This window comes from Acomys minous (assembly GCF_964271855.1).
Source record: "Acomys minous genome assembly, chromosome: 12".
Taxonomy (NCBI): domain Eukaryota; kingdom Metazoa; phylum Chordata; class Mammalia; order Rodentia; family Muridae; genus Acomys; species Acomys minous.
This window is the reverse complement of record NC_140493.1, coordinates 46,491,102-46,508,004: the sequence shown is the minus strand read 5'-3', so window position 1 is coordinate 46,508,004 and position 16,903 is coordinate 46,491,102. Positions and strand designations below refer to the sequence as shown.

The window sequence follows — 16,903 nt, the reverse complement described above, 5'->3', positions numbered from 1 at the left end:
CCTGGACCAATCATTCAATAAATCATACCCAAGTTCCTGTCTCACGTCCTGCTTACTCAGAAAAACCACATTAAAACAGAGTCCTGGCATTAGGCAGGCTTCACTTCTGTGGCCTGAGCAACCCCCGGTTCCTTCCCCTCCACAGCTCATCTGATACCAAATACCGAGTTCCACACAAGGGCCCTTGAGAAATTGTACTTCTGAGCTCTGGAGCCAGCGGTAGAGTCTAACAGGATCTTCTCCTAACTCTTGGGAAGTCATTGGTGCTCAGACGTTCATTTCCTCACCACACAGAGCATACCCATTGTCAAGTTCAACACAACTGCTTAGACCAGCCCCTGCTTGGCACATGCTCATCAGCCCCTCGCCAGTGTTTGTGATTGCCTGTTTCCTCCATGTGACCCTTCTCCTCCCTGTTCTCTGACACGGTCCGTCCTCTTTCCCAGACATCTTCGTGCTGATTGCCTCTGTGCCAGTGGTTGCCGTGGGAAACCAGGGCAATGTCCTGGCCACCTCCCTGCGTAGCCTCCGCTTCCTGCAGATCCTGCGCATGCTTCGCATGGACAGGAGGGGCGGCACCTGGAAGCTCCTCGGCTCGGCCATCTGTGCCCACAGCAAAGTAAGTGTCATAGGGAAGCCATGAAGTGACACAGGGGTGTCTCTCTTACTCATACCTTTCTTTCTACGGCACCCTCTTCCTATAGTGTCCCACATCTTCTCTGGACCACACCTGCATTTGCTTCTCTCTCTACTTCCTTCTTTTTCTCCTTGTTATCATCAGCATCAGCATCAGCATCAGCATCATCACTGTCAGTGTTGCCAGCATGACTGATGCTGATGATAACAAGGAGAAAAAGAAGGAAGTAGAGAGAGAAGCAAATGCAGGTGTGGTCCAGAGAAGATGTGGACCATGGGCAGACCAGGGCTTATGCCTCACCTCCATTATATACAAATAACTCTCGTTAAGTCACTCACCTCTTATTGGCCTCCAGTTTTTTCACTTCTGAACTAGGTATTACCACTTACGATTGAGTCGCTCAGAGGGAATATCTGTACCTCCATGCGGTTGAAAGGGTAGAGTTCACACAAGGCAGCATGTGGCTGGAGGGGAAGATTTGGGAGTCACACAGACTAATTCCAATCCAAACTTAGTGTCACTTTGGGGATTTTTTTTTTTTAAATCCATTCTTTGCACTCTGGGCCAAGTTCTGTACTTGACTCCTCCAACACCCAGCAATATAGAGATAGAAGCCCGTGTTGCCACGGTGAGACTTTTAATGTTGATCCAATAGTTAGAACAGGACAGGCACTTTTCCCAGGACAAATATGCCCCAGGGTCTCTACCAATCCAGTGCGTAATGCTGATCCATGCTTCCACTGTCAGCTATGCTGGTTGGGTCTCGAGTGTCAGGAAACTGAATCCCGAGTCACCAAAGCAGGAAAAACAGACTTTGCAGATCCTACAGAGCATAGTTAAAAAAACAGGAAAGGATTTGCTCCCATCTCTTCCTGAGAGTGGTTGGACGCCAGTCCTAGTCCCATGATCCAAAAGGCCAACTGCTAGGATCCTTGGCATGTGAGGGAACAGGATCTGCTGGTAAAAGTTATACAAAGTCAGGATTCCCTCGAACACTGTTTTAAATGACTGCAAAGCCCACTTTAACTTCCAGTGTCAACCCTTATACCACTGCCTCATAATCTAGCACAGCTGGTGCATCTGCACGCTGCATGTGGTCAAGCAACTGTCTCTAAAGCAGCGACCCATGAATCTTCTGGCTTGGGGGAGCCCAGGGAGGCAGAAGTTCCAAGCTGCAGATTGCAAACAAGAGGCAGGTGTTCAGATAACCCCCGGGGAAGGAATAGGCATATCTCTCTCTCTCTCTCTCTCTCTCTCTCTCTCTCTCTCTCTCTCTCTCTCTCTCTCTCTCTCTGCTCAGACTCAGGTGCCAATACCTTTCACCTTTGCATGTGCGCACGGACTTAAGTGCAGTGTACAGATGATACTATGGGGAAAGTAGGGCTAAGAGCAGAAAAGCCTAAAAGTGTTAGGGACGCATCCTAATTAACAACCAGTGAAGTTCCCTCTTATCTTGACACCGAACTTCACAACACCTGACAGAAACACTGAGGAAGGAAAGATGTATTTTGCCTTACAGTTTCAGACAGTCTCGGTCCATTGTTGTAGGTCAGGCTTGGCAGAGCCCCTGAGGCTGTGACAGCAGGGCTGTGTGTTGGAGACTGTTTGCATCACAGCAGACCAGGAACTGGAGAACAAGACCGGAATCTGGAAGCAAGGGAGCCTTTCAATGCCCCCACGCTTTGTGTCCTACTTCTACCAGCTAAGCCCTGCCTTTGAAAGTTTCCATGGCTTTCCAAATTAGCACCACCAGCTGGGAAAGAAGTGTTCCAGACCTGAGCCTGTGTAGGGAAGTGCCCATTCAGACCACAGCCCTCTCTCTGACTGGGTAAATATCAGAATGAGGGTTAGAAGTAGGCGCTCTTCATTTGGCTGCGCAGGAAGAGGTTGTAGGGGCAGCAGCGACAACATGAGCCAAAGCAAGAAGAGAGGCATGAGGCAACTCTGTCAGTGAGACTCCCTGACCCAAAAGCAGCGGGCTGGTAGTGGCCCGCCATGGGAAGGACAGCTGTGCCAACAACAGCTCTCCAAGATGCCTCAGGAACACCACAAACTTTACATCAGGATCGCGTTCACCCACAATCTCGACTTCTCCCCACCCACTCTGCCACGCTAAACTCAACAGGAGAACAATCAAAGACCCCTAGGGATCATCTCTGTCAGGCCAGGGGTCACTCCAGGGATCAACCTGTCTTTGTCACCTCTCTGTTCTCCTAGCTGTAGCATTTCCTTTAAGCCACTCACTTGTCCTCATTTACTCCTTACTGTGTGACAACATCCCTGAAATCACAGCTCGCATGTGTCTCTTATGTTTTATGTCTCATATTTTTTTTTTTTTTGGTTTTTCAAAACAGGGTTTCTCTGTGTAGCCTTGGCTGTCCTGGACTCACTTTGTAGACCAGGCTGGCCTCGAACTCACAGCGATCCGCCTGCCTCTGCCTCCCGAGTGCTGGGATTAAAGGTGTGCGCCACCACGCCTGGCTATATATTCTTATATGTAAGATGACTTAACATAAGAATGATTTGTCTGAATTCCACCAGTGGTTTTCCAGGACACCTACGTGACTTTTTGCTCTGTTTTTTTTTTTTGTTTGTTTGTTTGTCGTTTTTTATTTTAAAAACTAGGATGTTGCACATGGATAAGAGGGGGTACTTCTCCCTTGGATCAGACAGGGAAATGGTGATTGGTCCCTGTCCATGGCTTTGTCTCCTGGGCCACAGTAACTGCCCTTTGCCATGCATCTGCCTACAGAGCTTAGCTTCTGCCCTGCTCTGTCCAGTTCTGTGACACATGGTGTCACCCGAAGCCTGAGCTTCTCTTTGGCAATAATCACATTCTCCTGACTTCCCATGAGCCCTCCTGAGTTGTGACAGGGGGCCTCCTCTAGAACGGAGTGTTCCTGCAACATTTCAGTAGTTCATGATAGAAATGCCCATAACCTTGCTTCTGTTTCCCATGGCTACGAAGTGAGATTCAGAACAGGGAAGCATGGACTCCCAACCGGGGCAGGACCACCCGACTCAAGCTTCCACTGAGGGCTTCCTACTGATTCCCTGTGCTGTTCACTGTTCTAGGAACTCATCACCGCCTGGTACATCGGCTTCCTGACACTCATCCTTTCTTCATTTCTTGTCTACTTGGTGGAGAAGGATGTGCCGGAGGTGGACGCACAAGGAGAGGAGATGAAAGAGGAGTTTGAGACCTACGCAGATGCTCTGTGGTGGGGCCTGGTGAGTCAGCATCCTTGAAAAGCAATGTCAGTGCCTAGGGAGGGTGGATGGAGACTTGACTGCTAGGTACAGAGAGAGGTGATGGGCAGAGCATGAGTCCAGTCGGCCAGCTTCATTCTGCATCCAAAGATGAGGACTGGACCATTTTCCTCCAAATCTACAGAAAGGAAATGGGAAGCTTCTACCAATGAGGAATATACCTAGATTGGTTTTTCATAGAGCATGTAAGAAACTAGAGCTCAGAACAGTCTATTTGCATGGTTGTCTGGGACCTAGCCTTGTTAGTCGTAGGCAGTCATCAGCCAAGTTATATTCATGCAAAAAGGTACAGTGTCAGATATATGCATGGCACACAGACCTGAAGATACATAGAGAAATGCACAGCCACACACAAAGGTATTAAATCTGGCACATACTGAAGTCTTAATTTGGTCCACATCACTATGCTAAGTGGTCACTACTTACTAATGTACTTTGAACCCAAACACCTGTTATTAGCCTTTTTTTTTTTTTGAAAAAGTGAGAAAACCGAGGCAATAAACGGGAGGCAAAAACCATACAATGTAAATCAGTTTAATAATTAGTTTAGGACTCTTGAGATTTGAAGGCAGGTAAATGGGCTGCGGAGGCCATGATATTGTAAACTATGTCCTGATAAACATATAACCACACACTGGAATATATTACTCAGGATGACACATGGTCAGACAGACATGCATACATGATGATATACACAATACACTCACAAACACAATTCATGACATGAGCGTGCATAAATCCATACATTCACAAATACACAAAATTTCCTTGGTTTAAACAGAACAGGAAATTTATTTCAGTTTCTTCCATTTCTCTAAGATGTCAAGATACATAGATGCTCATCCCTTCTAGAAAACACTGTAGCATTTGCATATGAGCCATACACATCCTCTCATGGATTTAAATCAAATCTAGATTACTTTTTGTGTCGAATGACATGTAAATACAAGAGTTTGGGTGCTGTGGTTCTTCTTTGTATTATTTTTATTGTTACATTATCATTTGTTTTTATTGAAATATTTTGAAACATAGTTCGTTAAATCCAAAGATGTGGAATCCATGGTTATAGAGGAGCACTGTACACACACACACACACACACACACACACACACACACACACACACACTCATTACATTTTTGCAATAACTGACAACATATCTTATCTGAGGAAACCTGGTTTGAACTCTTCTCTTTTTCAGATCACACTGGCCACCATCGGCTACGGAGACAAGACACCTAAAACCTGGGAGGGACGGCTGATTGCTGCCACCTTTTCTTTGATCGGTGTCTCCTTTTTCGCCCTCCCTGCAGTAAGTTCTTTGATTGTGACAGGAAGTTCTTCTTAACACCTAGACTCAGCTCAAACCCCAAGCCTCAAATTCCACCAATTTGCATCCTCCATTTGATGTTCCACATCCTGTCTTTTTACCAGTTGTTACATCAGGCATGGTGGTGTCTCACTACTCCCTCACGGCATATGCCTGTGCTTGCACTGGAAGTGATATCTTCAAATGGCCCCTTGCTTTCTAAGACCCAAGACCAGGACTGCCATTTTTCAGCCTGAGTCAGTAGAACCCTCCCATGGGCATTCTGACCCCCATGTTCTATAGGCAAAATTACCAAGAATTGGATCTGCTCTGTTTTCCAGATCAGAACTTGTACGTAGATAGATAGACGCATATATTTTAAAAATTCATTTATTTACTTAGTCACTTTACATCCTGGTTGTAGCCTCATTCCTCCTCACCTCCAAGTCTCACCCTCCTTCCCTCTCCCTCATCCCCTCCCCTATTCCTCAGAAAAGGGGAGCCCCCCCCCCTCATCTACCCCAGCTCATCAAGTCATATCAGGACTGAGCTTGTCCTCATCCCCTGTGGCCTGGCAAGGTAGTCCCATCTGGGGGAAGTGACTGAAGAGCTGGCAAGAGAGTCCATGTCAGAGACAGCCTGTGGTCCCCTTTCAGGAGGACCTACATGAAGCTTGAGCTGCCCATCAGCTGCATCTTTGTAAGGGGCCTAGGTCCCGTGCATGCATGGTCCTCGGTTGGTGCTTCAGTCTCAGCAGGCCCCTTTGTGTCCTGGTTAGTTGGCTCTGTTGTGCTTCTCGTGAAGTTCCTGGCACCTCCAGGTCCTTTTCTCCAACCCCCCCCCCGCCCCACTTTTCCACTGGACTCCCTACATGTTGCCCAATGTTTGGCTGTGAGTCTCAGCATATGTTTCGAAAGTGCTGCTGGGTGGAGCCTTTCAGAGGACAATTCTGCTAGGCTCCTGTCTGCAAGCATAACAGGGTATCATTAATACCATATGTAGGGCAGCTATTCCGTGTCATATCCCTTACTGGACAGCTGCTGCTTATCATCTAGGTTTTTCCTGAGATCACTGGTCAGGTAGGCACTATGATCCATTATGATCCAATAGACCTATGAAAGAGCATCTATAAGAGCCATGCCCAGAATCTCACAGCTGGGCTGTGGCTATCAGATTGCAAGCCAGGTGTTGTTGGCTTCAGGCATGTTTCACTTAACTAGACTCCCTACTCTCTTTAGAAGGAAGTAGGCTTTCTCCTATCTCTCCTTCATGTAGTAGTGCCACTGTAGAACCCTTTGTCTCATTGCTATGACCAAAATGCCTGGCAAGGAGCAATGTAAGAAAGGGAGGATTTAATTTTGCCTTACAGTTTAAGGGAATACAGTATATGATGGTAAGGAAGGCATGGAGGCTAAAGCAGGAAGCAACTGGTGACATCACATCAACAGCCAGGAAGCAGAGTGGGCAAGCAATGGGACCAAGCTACAAAACGCCTAGACCCACTTCCCATGACCCAATCCCTCCAGTAAGGCTCCACATCCTCAGTTATTAAAGGGCCACCAGCTGAGGGCCAAGGGTTCAAACACATGAACCTGTGGGTGACATTTCACATTCAAATGACAACACAGGCGTCAGAGTGTCGTTGAGCCCTACATTCTCTGCTACTCCAGAAGGGAGGCTGGGGTTCTGAGAGAGCCCAGTGCAACTTGAATTCTCTTTACAGGGCATCCTTGGCTCAGGACTGGCACTCAAGGTACAGGAACAGCACCGTCAGAAGCACTTTGAGAAAAGAAGGAAGCCAGCTGCTGAACTCATCCAGGTCTGTGTGCCTGAGGGCGAATAAGCCAGATGTGAGTGAATGCGCACATGCGTGAGTGTATGTGCGAGTGTGTGCATGTGTGTGTATGTGTATGTGTGAGAAAGAGTGTATGTGTGTGTGTGTGTGTGTGAGGGGTGGGGGAGGGAGAGAGAGAGAGAGAGAGAGAGAATGAGACAGACAGTCAGACAGACAGACAGACACAAAGATAGAAAGAGAAGGAACAAAAGCACATCCTTGGCAGGAGAGGACCCATTCGAATTTGCTCCTTTGTGGGTGGCTACAGACATCATCACCATGGTTACCTACACAGTCTATGTGTATTGATACTGAAAGCCTTACCATTTTCCACCCAAACTCTAAGCTACTCAAGAAATGGATTCAGTACTTAAGGGTGAAACCATTTGATTTTTTTCCCTGATAACTTTTGCAGTGAAGAATTTGGCTTACACCTGTTACTTTTCTGAGCCTCCTTCTCATTCTTCTTCCCACACAAGGACTGATCCAGTGACTCCTAGAAAGGAGATAGGTGACAATTCAGGTACTTAGTGAGTAAGGAGAGGGAGGGAGAGAAGGAGAGACAGACAGACAGACAGACAGGCAGAGGCAGAGGCAGAGAGATATCCCAAACATTTATTGACTACATCATCAGTTTGTCCTGACCCTCAACAATCAACAGGAGATGTTGGATACCTGGTCCTGTCCCTCACCATTACTCATCCAGCCATTGGCTGGAGGAGAGTAATACCAGAGAAAAGACAGGTGTGACTGTTCCCTATTAGGGATCAGGGAGAGTTTGCATCTTACGATTGTATGAGCTGTTGAGAGAAAAGGGCATAGTAAGTAGGAGTTTACTGTGTTTCAATTGCGCGTTCCTGAATGCTCAGGGCATTGCCACACACCCTGAACTTGTATCCAGCCACAGTAGGGGCGTCTGTGGGTCTGCGAACCTGACACAACATGATGGCATCCTACATGGTCTGCTTTCTAAGTCAGTCTGAATGTTCAAAGTCTGTTTCTTCCTTTATGCCTTCACACCCTGAGCCATTAGAGTATTCCAGAAGTTTAGTCTATGAGAGCCATCTCCCAGGCTTTCTGCTACTGAGATGTAGCACAAAAGACTGTTTGACTGAGCAGTCCCCAGGAGCTTTCTGTAACGAATAGTCACTGTTCCTTTCGGAGATTCTCTATCCTCTTCTTCCTGTCCCAGTTCATCTCTCCATGTCCCAGGTCACCACACTGGAGTTAGCTCTAAAGTGATCAAGAAAGATTTTTTTCTTCAAAGTAGCTATGAGAAACCAAGAATTTTTACTTTTCTGAATCCTCACTAGATAGGCATTCAAATTCTTAGGCTCCAAGACTTTAAAAGGTATTTGAATGTCATAGGATGCTAACATTTTTTGTGATACCCATGTCATTTACTTCCTCCTTTCTCCTCCTCAGGCTGCCTGGAGATATTATGCTACCAACCCCAACAGGATTGACCTGGTGGCAACTTGGAGATTTTATGAATCAGTTGTCTCTTTCCCATTCTTCAGGCAAGTAGTCAGTTGTCTATGTGCACAGAGTATGTCTGACCCTCATTAACATGACCTGTTCTTTGATTTATGACCTCATGGTTTGCTAAGGAGTGTCCTCTAGGGCAGTGGGGAATGGTCCCCAATATAGACCACACATTGACATCACTGGAGAACTTTTACAAAACCTTGACATTCAGACATACCCAGTCTAATTAAGTCTGATCCCCCTTTTTAAAGCCCTCTAGATAATTCCAGTGAGCAGCTAGAGGCAAACACCATGGTACTAAGAAATGGCTGCATGAACACAACCAGAGAACACAGGAAGTTGAAGCAAGCCCAGTCAGCTATCTTGGCAGTTTGATTGTTCCCTCACCTGGTGATAACCTACACTCACAAACCACTTCACAAGAGAAAGAAGTGCAAGGATGACCAAGGAGTCCTCTGGAAACCCATTAATGGTGCTTTGTGTTCTCAGGGTTGGAAACTTGAACTCAAGACCATGATGATGGATAACCTCTTTCCATGACCAGCATAAGGAAAAATTGAGGGACTTAAGATGCACTGCTGTCCACTGCATTCTAAGTACCCAGCCCATGTTTCATTTAGTCCTAACAGGTCCTCTAGGATAAGTCAGTGTTCACAAATGTAAGGGTGTGTTAGAGTTGGAGGCATTGTTTTGAATATGCAGAGACAATATACACCTTCAGCAATTATGTTGAAGTGTGATGGTAAAACCATCTTGACCAGGAGCCACAGTTCCATTCTACCATAATGGTTCATGGTAAACACTGAATAGCAGGATGAACACGTGATGAGAGCAGGGTCTACTTACCAATCAGTGACCCAGGACTCGAAATTCTTGATCATTTTAATTGTTCCCTGAAGCACTTGCTCTTGTCATTACCTGGATTCCAAAAACAAGATCTTCCTATCCAGTGTTTTGATGCTGTCGTCTTGAGCCCAGAGTTTTGGGTATAGGCAGATGTTGAACTTCTAGAACCCTTGACTTAGGAGAAAAGGTATGGGCACAGTTAGCTCATTGTTGGGATGAGGTCTGCTTTTAAGTAATGTTTACTGAAGCATGTTCCACAAGCAAGCACCCATTGTTTCAGTGAACCATAACACAACCCAACAGTAGGTAAGTGGCTCTCTCAACACCTACTCAACTCTCCCACACACTCGGTATGAGATCTGTGGTTGACTTATGAACACTGGCTCTATTTATCCTACTTCTCTCACTACTCCATAGTGCTTACAAGCTGAAGGCACTTGCTACTAAGCCTGATGACCTGGGTTAAATGCCCATGTGGAAGGAAAGAACTGATTCTTACAGGTTGGTCTCACACCTCCACATAGATGTTCACATGCACACACTTACTCACTCATCAATCAATCTGAAAAGCTGTAAGGAAATAGAAGGGCTCTGCATTTGTGGGCTGATCACTTAAAACTTTACAATTGGTGATCATAACTACGATAAAAATGTAAAGTCTGACCTTCTAAATTTGCAAGCCCAGCCCCAGACCACCTTTCCTACCTCACCTTCATAAAGCTTTCACTTCTCAGAAATGTCTGATGCCATGAGCCAGGATAAAGGCCCTAAGAAGGGAGATGAGACAGAGGGTCTGAGAAAGGCGAAGGGGGCTGATGACTTGTAGATGAAGTAAGAAGTGGTAGATGAATAATTAAATAAAGGAACAAGCTTGGGTTAGTCACTGTACCTTCTAACTTAATTAGACTTCCTTGCTCAGATGTTGCTAATTGTGTTTCTACAATTCTGTTACCACTGTTATCGATTAGGAGCTGGGGCTACATTAATCAGAGCCTCCTTGGAATGGGCCAATATTGCCCTCCCCCCTTAAGAAAACAGAATGACCTTGGACTCAAAACCAAGAATGTGTACCCAGACCAAATGTAGAGCTAAGATGATTTGCATTTCCTGTGCATCCCAAGGCCTTGGCAATGGGCCTATTCTTTTTGGTTGATTTATTATAAATACAGCATTGTCCTGGCTGTCAGACACTTGAGGGCTACATTGTGCTGTAGACAGCTGTTGTGATATGGGAATGGCTTTTAAACTAAGAGAGAACATTTCTTTCTTGTTTTATTTCAAGGACAAAAGTACAATGTCACTAGAGAAACTCACATAGCAACCACTCTGCAATGAGACAGTCCTTTGGGAAAGGAATGTCCCTGAATGCCAACCCACACACCATATGCTCGTGACAGAGAAAAAGCAGGTACACCAGTATGTCTTCACCTGCTTCCCAAAGGATTTTCTTCCTTTTATTTACACTTTTAGCAGTGATTTTATTGAGATACATCTCACTACCTATAAGAGGATAGGACGGTTTAATTACTCGACAACATTCAACACACTAACTCCAGAGTAATTTCATTATGTCAGGAAGAAATCTATTCTTCATTAGTGATGTCTCCTGGTCCTCTCTTTCTCCATTCCTTGTGACTATTTTTGTAAGTGAAGAATCAGAACAGAACACTGAGCCTCATACCTGATGGGATTGCCAAGTACATCCTGGAACAAAGAGGAGAGCCCAGTTCTTCTGCCAAAGCTCTTGTTCTTTCCATTGTGTGTTTGGAAGAAAGAGGTTTTTTTGTTTAGATAGAAGTACGTGGTACTCTGGTACATCCTCACCTGCATCCCACAGGTTGGGTCAAGGGATACTTATACAAACAATGCCTATTTCTAAAGGAGTTGATGCTGTGAGGGTGAAACAGAGGAAAGTGTATGACAGTTATCCATCTTGGTACCTTATTCATAGCAGGTTATTCAATCAGTGATGGTTAAGTCTTTACTGGAAGGATCTATGAAGCACAGTGGAGATTAAAGGGGAAAGAAAGACACTGAGCTCTGAGATTACAGTCTTAAGAAACCACTGTTGCTGACCCCAGAGATAGAGATTACAGTCTTAAGAAACCACTGTTGCTGACCCCAGAGATAGAACACCCTATCTGGATTGAGGCCCAGCCCAGTGGACTTGATGGATGAGCAAGAATTCTCAAGGTAGAGAAAGGCGTAGAGAATTACAGGCAGAGTGGTGAATATGTAGCCAGAATGTGCTGTACCTCATCACTACAGGGCATGCTCTAAGACACACTGCTTGGGTTGGAATCCATATTCGACTGCTTCATATCTGAGACCTTAGGCAATTTATATAACTTCTTTGTCCCTCAACAGAAAAGTGATAACACAACAGTAGTTACTCTTAGGATTGTTATAAGGCTTAATTTACAAGTCCATAAATAGCGCTTGCAACCATAGCTGATGAGAGAAGAGACATAAAATAGTTTACTGTCCAGTCAACATGCATGGTGGTAGCTGACAGCAATGTTGACAATGAGGGTAGGGAGAGGTAGGCATACAGCAACTGAATTTGGCAGTCTGGATTTTCTCACCTGACTCTACCACGAAACAAGTCTTCTGATGTTCTGGGCTTGAGTAGGCACTCACCCAACTTCTTAATGAATAAGCAGCTAAGACAAATTTGGAAGCACAGAACCAAATGATGGGGGTAGTGGGGGGTGAGGACGGCATTGGGCCCGTGGAAAAATCTGCCTCCTGCTTTGGTTCCCTTCCACACCCACCATCTTTTTCTGGAATATTCCTTTGTTCCATTTGTCCTACTTTGTCTTCCAAGTGAAGCTTAGATGGCGTCTTTGGGGCAAGAAGCAACCATTTCATGGCATTTATGTTTTTTCTTTTTCTCCTCCTTTTTATAGGAAAGAGCAGCTGGAAGCAGCAGCCAGGTACATTTCTTATTATGAAGTTCACCATTGTTTCTTGGGGAGGGTTCACTTGTGCATGGTGGAATGCTGCTAGATAGCCATGTTGATCACACGCTAGTCTTTGGTGCTTACCCTGTTGCTGACCACTGATTCCCCTGCCAGTTTCATGTGAATTTAGTCAAGGGCATCTTAATATGAATAACAGCAAGGGCTACATACTGAATATCTGCCTCCTCAGAGTTAGGCTCTGAAAAGATAATCACACATGATCCTCACAATCACCATGTGAGATAAGCCCTACTATCATCTTTTGTGAATAAGGAGACCAGACTCAGAAAGATTCATTAGTATTCCTCCTGAATTCACCCAGGATCTAAATAGCAAAACCAAGGTTCAGATTCTGACCTGAATGTTACAATAACGTTTGCTGTTGTACTTTTCTCCATTTGCTTCTTGGGCTCACAGATGGCACTTCAGAAAGCAAATACAGATTTCAGTTCTTGATCCCCATAACCATGAGGCTTTCCAGGAAACCATGCACACTGCAGGCTACTGCAGAGGCAAGAAGAGGTTTAGGGTTCTGTATGACTACAGTCCTCAACTTCCTACCCCACTCTAGAAGGTGCCCAAAGTCTGGACCCTGTTCTAGTTTAAAAAGCAAGATGTTTCATTTTGATAAGATAATGCAAGATGATAAGAGATATCAGCATACTGTTCAGAACAGTACTAGATTTAAACTTATGAAATGTTTTCTGGAACTTTCCATGTAACATTTTGGGACTAAAGTTAATTGCAAGTAACTGAAATCATGGTTAGAAGGTACTACATATTATTCCAAATATGCATTGGAATTTCTGATTCTGGTTCGATTGGGGATCAAATAGGTGCATTTGAGGCTTTCCTAGGGGTCTTTCTCTGGGTATGGAAAAGAGGCTTTCTGAAAGGCAGCTACTAACTTTGTCGGTGTCTTTGCAAGAATGCTCCACTGAGCCAAGGTGTGAAGGAAAAATACATTTCCTGATTTGTTAGAGTTAGAGTTGGGTGTTATCATCCAGTATTTGAACAGTAGTCAGGCCGGGCTGACAGACTGGTGAGGGAGATGATGGGGGCAAGTGTAAGTACACAGCCTGGAGTAAGAGGCAGAGAGATCTTGAGGAAAGGTGGACTCAGTTCCTTCATACAAGAAGGCAGGGGACAGGGTGACAATAGAACGTTCAGCATAAGCAGATGCTTTGAATGAAAACATGCTCCCATTCATTGGCTATCTTGTAATTGGCTTCTTCAGTAGGTTGTCAATCTAGCCCTGCTTTATTATTACCTCCAAATAGAGGAAAATTTGAAGTTTGTCTTATTGCCTCCTTCTAGAACAAACAGCTCACATGCTTGTTTGTTTCACAACATACAACATAAGGAAACAGTTATGTTTCCTGTTTCTTTCCAGATCCAGATACATTCTTGAGGGTAAGAAAAGGAATCAGTCAGCTTATTGGTGGGCACTCAAATTCTTACTTGCTTACAGAATGATTGCTTATTTAGGACCTTCTTGACCATTTTGATTCATGTGGACTTCCTTGTGGAACAAAAGCCCAGCTGAATTCATATGGTTGACTGGAGGATTAGCTCTGATAATGCTACACTTCTTTCTCCATGTGTATGCTTCTGAGATTAATGAGAGAGAGAGAGAGAGAGAGAGAGAGAGAGAGAGAGAGAGAGAGAGAGAGAGAGAGAGAGAGAGATACCATGATAGGCTCACAGGGAGCTGAACACTTGACATGCCATGTTGCAGTTGGCTCTTTCCATCTCTTCTTACCCGGTTTGAATATATACATTGCGATGACCTTGGTTAGGATTCAGAACCTCTGTAATAAAGAATACATGTGCATATATACATATATTACACACACATATACATGTATCAATGTTGAGGCTGAACCTATACCTAAAACATAGAAGGCACCTCATAAATTTTTGCTGAGGGAATAAATAAATAACCTATCTTATCCCCATGTCACTTTCAAGGAACTGATCTAAAGTGCTTACACACCTCACACCACCAGCAAACACGGAAATAGCCAAGGTAGGGTTTCCATCCTCCTTCTACCCTTTAGGGAGGAACATCCCTCAAGTGCAAGTAGTTGATGCCCTCGGTGTTCATGAGTACTAAGGGAGCTCAGTTAACTTGGTGGACACCTGATCTGGTCTTAGAGCAATCTCTATCAGCCAAGAACTCTTCTTGTATGAGTTCATATGACTCTGTTGTCTGTTTCACTTGGGATTCTGCCTGATGTACTCTGCTGAAAGTGACCCTCTCTGTCTCTTCACTCTTGCCCCATCCATCTTTTTCTCTCTAATTCTGCTTCAGAATCCTTCACAGTGATGCTTACCTAATATACCTGTTTCTTATCCCCTTTCTCTGGTAGACTGGATACCTCCCCGGCACCTAATAATAACCTGGCAACATGGTCATATTTGTGTACATGCACAGTGAAAGTGGGTAGACAGAGGACAGGTTGATGGATGAGTGTGTGCATGGAAGATGGGGATAAGTTAATGGACCAACAGGTAGATAAATGGATAGAAATGGATGACTTCAATATATGGATGTATAGGTAGTGGGTGGACAAATGAGAAATGGACAGAGTCTATACTATACAAGTATCATAAAGTCAATTTACACTACTTTACCTTTGAAAATAAATGTAATAGCTTACACTCATTATGAGACGTTCAGGAGCCACTGAGAGCAAGGATAAGGGATTTCTGGAATTTTCTCTCTCATCTTTTATCTCTGTTCATTACATGGTGGGTTCACGATCATAGCTGACTTTCCATGTATTAATTATTCTTGGTATGCTAGCAGACCCAAGATAAAATATGCTCTCTTCTTTCCTCTGTAGGCTTAATACACATGAGCCAGCAGTTTTAAAAACCCAGGCAATTGTACATATTTGCCCGATTTGGTTATATATGTATGCTTTGGACAATTCTTTTGGCTTAGAGAATAAAGGCTACTACTGGCCAACCCCTATGGTATGTTTCCACCACCGTGGAATAAGCTGCTAAGATTGACAAAGTCCATTAAAGTTCACTTGGGCGAAGTGAAAGAATAAAGGGAGTAAGATCCTGAATGTAATAAAGTGCTTACCCCTCCCATGAACTGTAAATGTAACCGCAAACAGAAAAAAACAGTCATAAAGTCCATCCATTAATTTCCAAGTCTTGGTAATAATATTACACCAAGGAACAGCCACATTAAACCACACTATGCCTCATTTATTCTACAGTGTGTTGGGACAGACTGGTATTTACGTTCTGGCCAGTACTTTAACCATCACTTGTAAGTATTCAGTATATAGGCATTAAGCATTCTGACGATAATTAAGGTGTCTTTGTGTTGGGAATCAACACAAAGTTGGTTTGAAAATCTAAAAACAGGTAACTATGTTGACAACTGCTTGCTTGAACCCCATTGTTCGATTTGTATTTTCAAACAGTTCGCTCTGAATAACATCTTTCAGAATGTGTACCTGTCTTTGAAGAGCAAAAACATCATCCCAGACAATTTCCTTTTCTCTTGCTTTGTGATTATGTCTTTCTTGTTGAGCAGAAGACTGTTCTTTGGATCAAGAAATTAAAATAATGAGAGTAGCTTATAAAGAGTCACAGCTGCCCTATGATCTAAGTGCTAATTTTGATCTTCATTATGTATGATAACTGGGATTTAAAGAGGATAGGAACTCTTTTTCCAGTGTCTGTAAGTAGGAAGTTGTAAGGAAGGACTTGGATCAAGCTGGTCTATGGCCACAGGTCCTCTTCTGAAGTGCTATGACAATCCCTGCAGTTGCTTCATTGGTCACTGCAGGTGTCCCTTTGCTTGTTTGTTTTCCTTTGCCCGGTCTTGGCTCGCAGAGCTGAAGTCCTTGCCAGAAGAGGAGGTTAGAGAGGCCAGAAAAGGCACAGAGCCAGAACCCCACTGCACAGAGGAAGAACACACAGCCCGGTGCTGTCATTCATACTTTATCTCTCCCTCTGACATCACCACATGAAGTCCATCTCACAGACATGTGTGCTGTTGGCAATAAAGTCCTTTCAGACCTTAGAATCAGTGATTGTGAAGAGGGAAGAAGAATTTTGATAGCAGTTAATCCAACCCCCTAATTTTACTGATGAGAAAATCATTCATTCCTCAGTGCAAAACAAGAGGTTTAAGTATGACCCCATAACAATTAATGTTTTCTCCTGCTGTCCAGACCTACAACACTGGCCCAAGCTGCAGAATAATAGAGATGCTGAAGTGAGATTTAGGCCAAAGTGGTCTATCATGAGTGATCTCGGGCATGTGGTGAATGTTATGCCTCTGTTATTCCCAGGGAAATAATTGGGATATCATGGCCATTTAAAATATGCCTTTCACATTGGATTATGATTAGGTTGGGACATAGATGTCAGAAAGGAATCAATAAATAGGCTTTACATGCAGTACTGGCTCTGGGCCTGGCATGTAATAATACTCCCACCAAGTCTGGCTTTGAGAGCAACATAGGAACAGGCCAGACACTGTCGCCCACCCCAACAGTAGGGGTGTGTGTGGCATGGCCTTGACCCC

At 44.4% G+C, this 16,903-nt stretch overlaps 1 protein-coding gene across 2 annotated transcripts in view; it reads left to right on the top strand.

The window, feature by feature from the left end:
• KCNQ3 (potassium voltage-gated channel subfamily Q member 3) overlaps positions 1–16,903 on the top strand; it is a 298,511-nt gene that overhangs the window by 262,560 nt on the left and 19,048 nt on the right. For both annotated transcript variants that reach the window (XM_084749524.1, XM_084749523.1), the window contains exons 4-9: positions 447–619; positions 3,713–3,868; positions 5,107–5,217; positions 6,938–7,033; positions 8,474–8,568; positions 12,292–12,318. In XM_084749524.1, the coding sequence (XP_084605650.1) occupies positions 447–619; positions 3,713–3,868; positions 5,107–5,217; positions 6,938–7,033; positions 8,474–8,568; positions 12,292–12,318 (658 nt within the window). The remainder of the gene's footprint in view (positions 1–446; positions 620–3,712; positions 3,869–5,106; positions 5,218–6,937; positions 7,034–8,473; positions 8,569–12,291; positions 12,319–16,903) is intronic.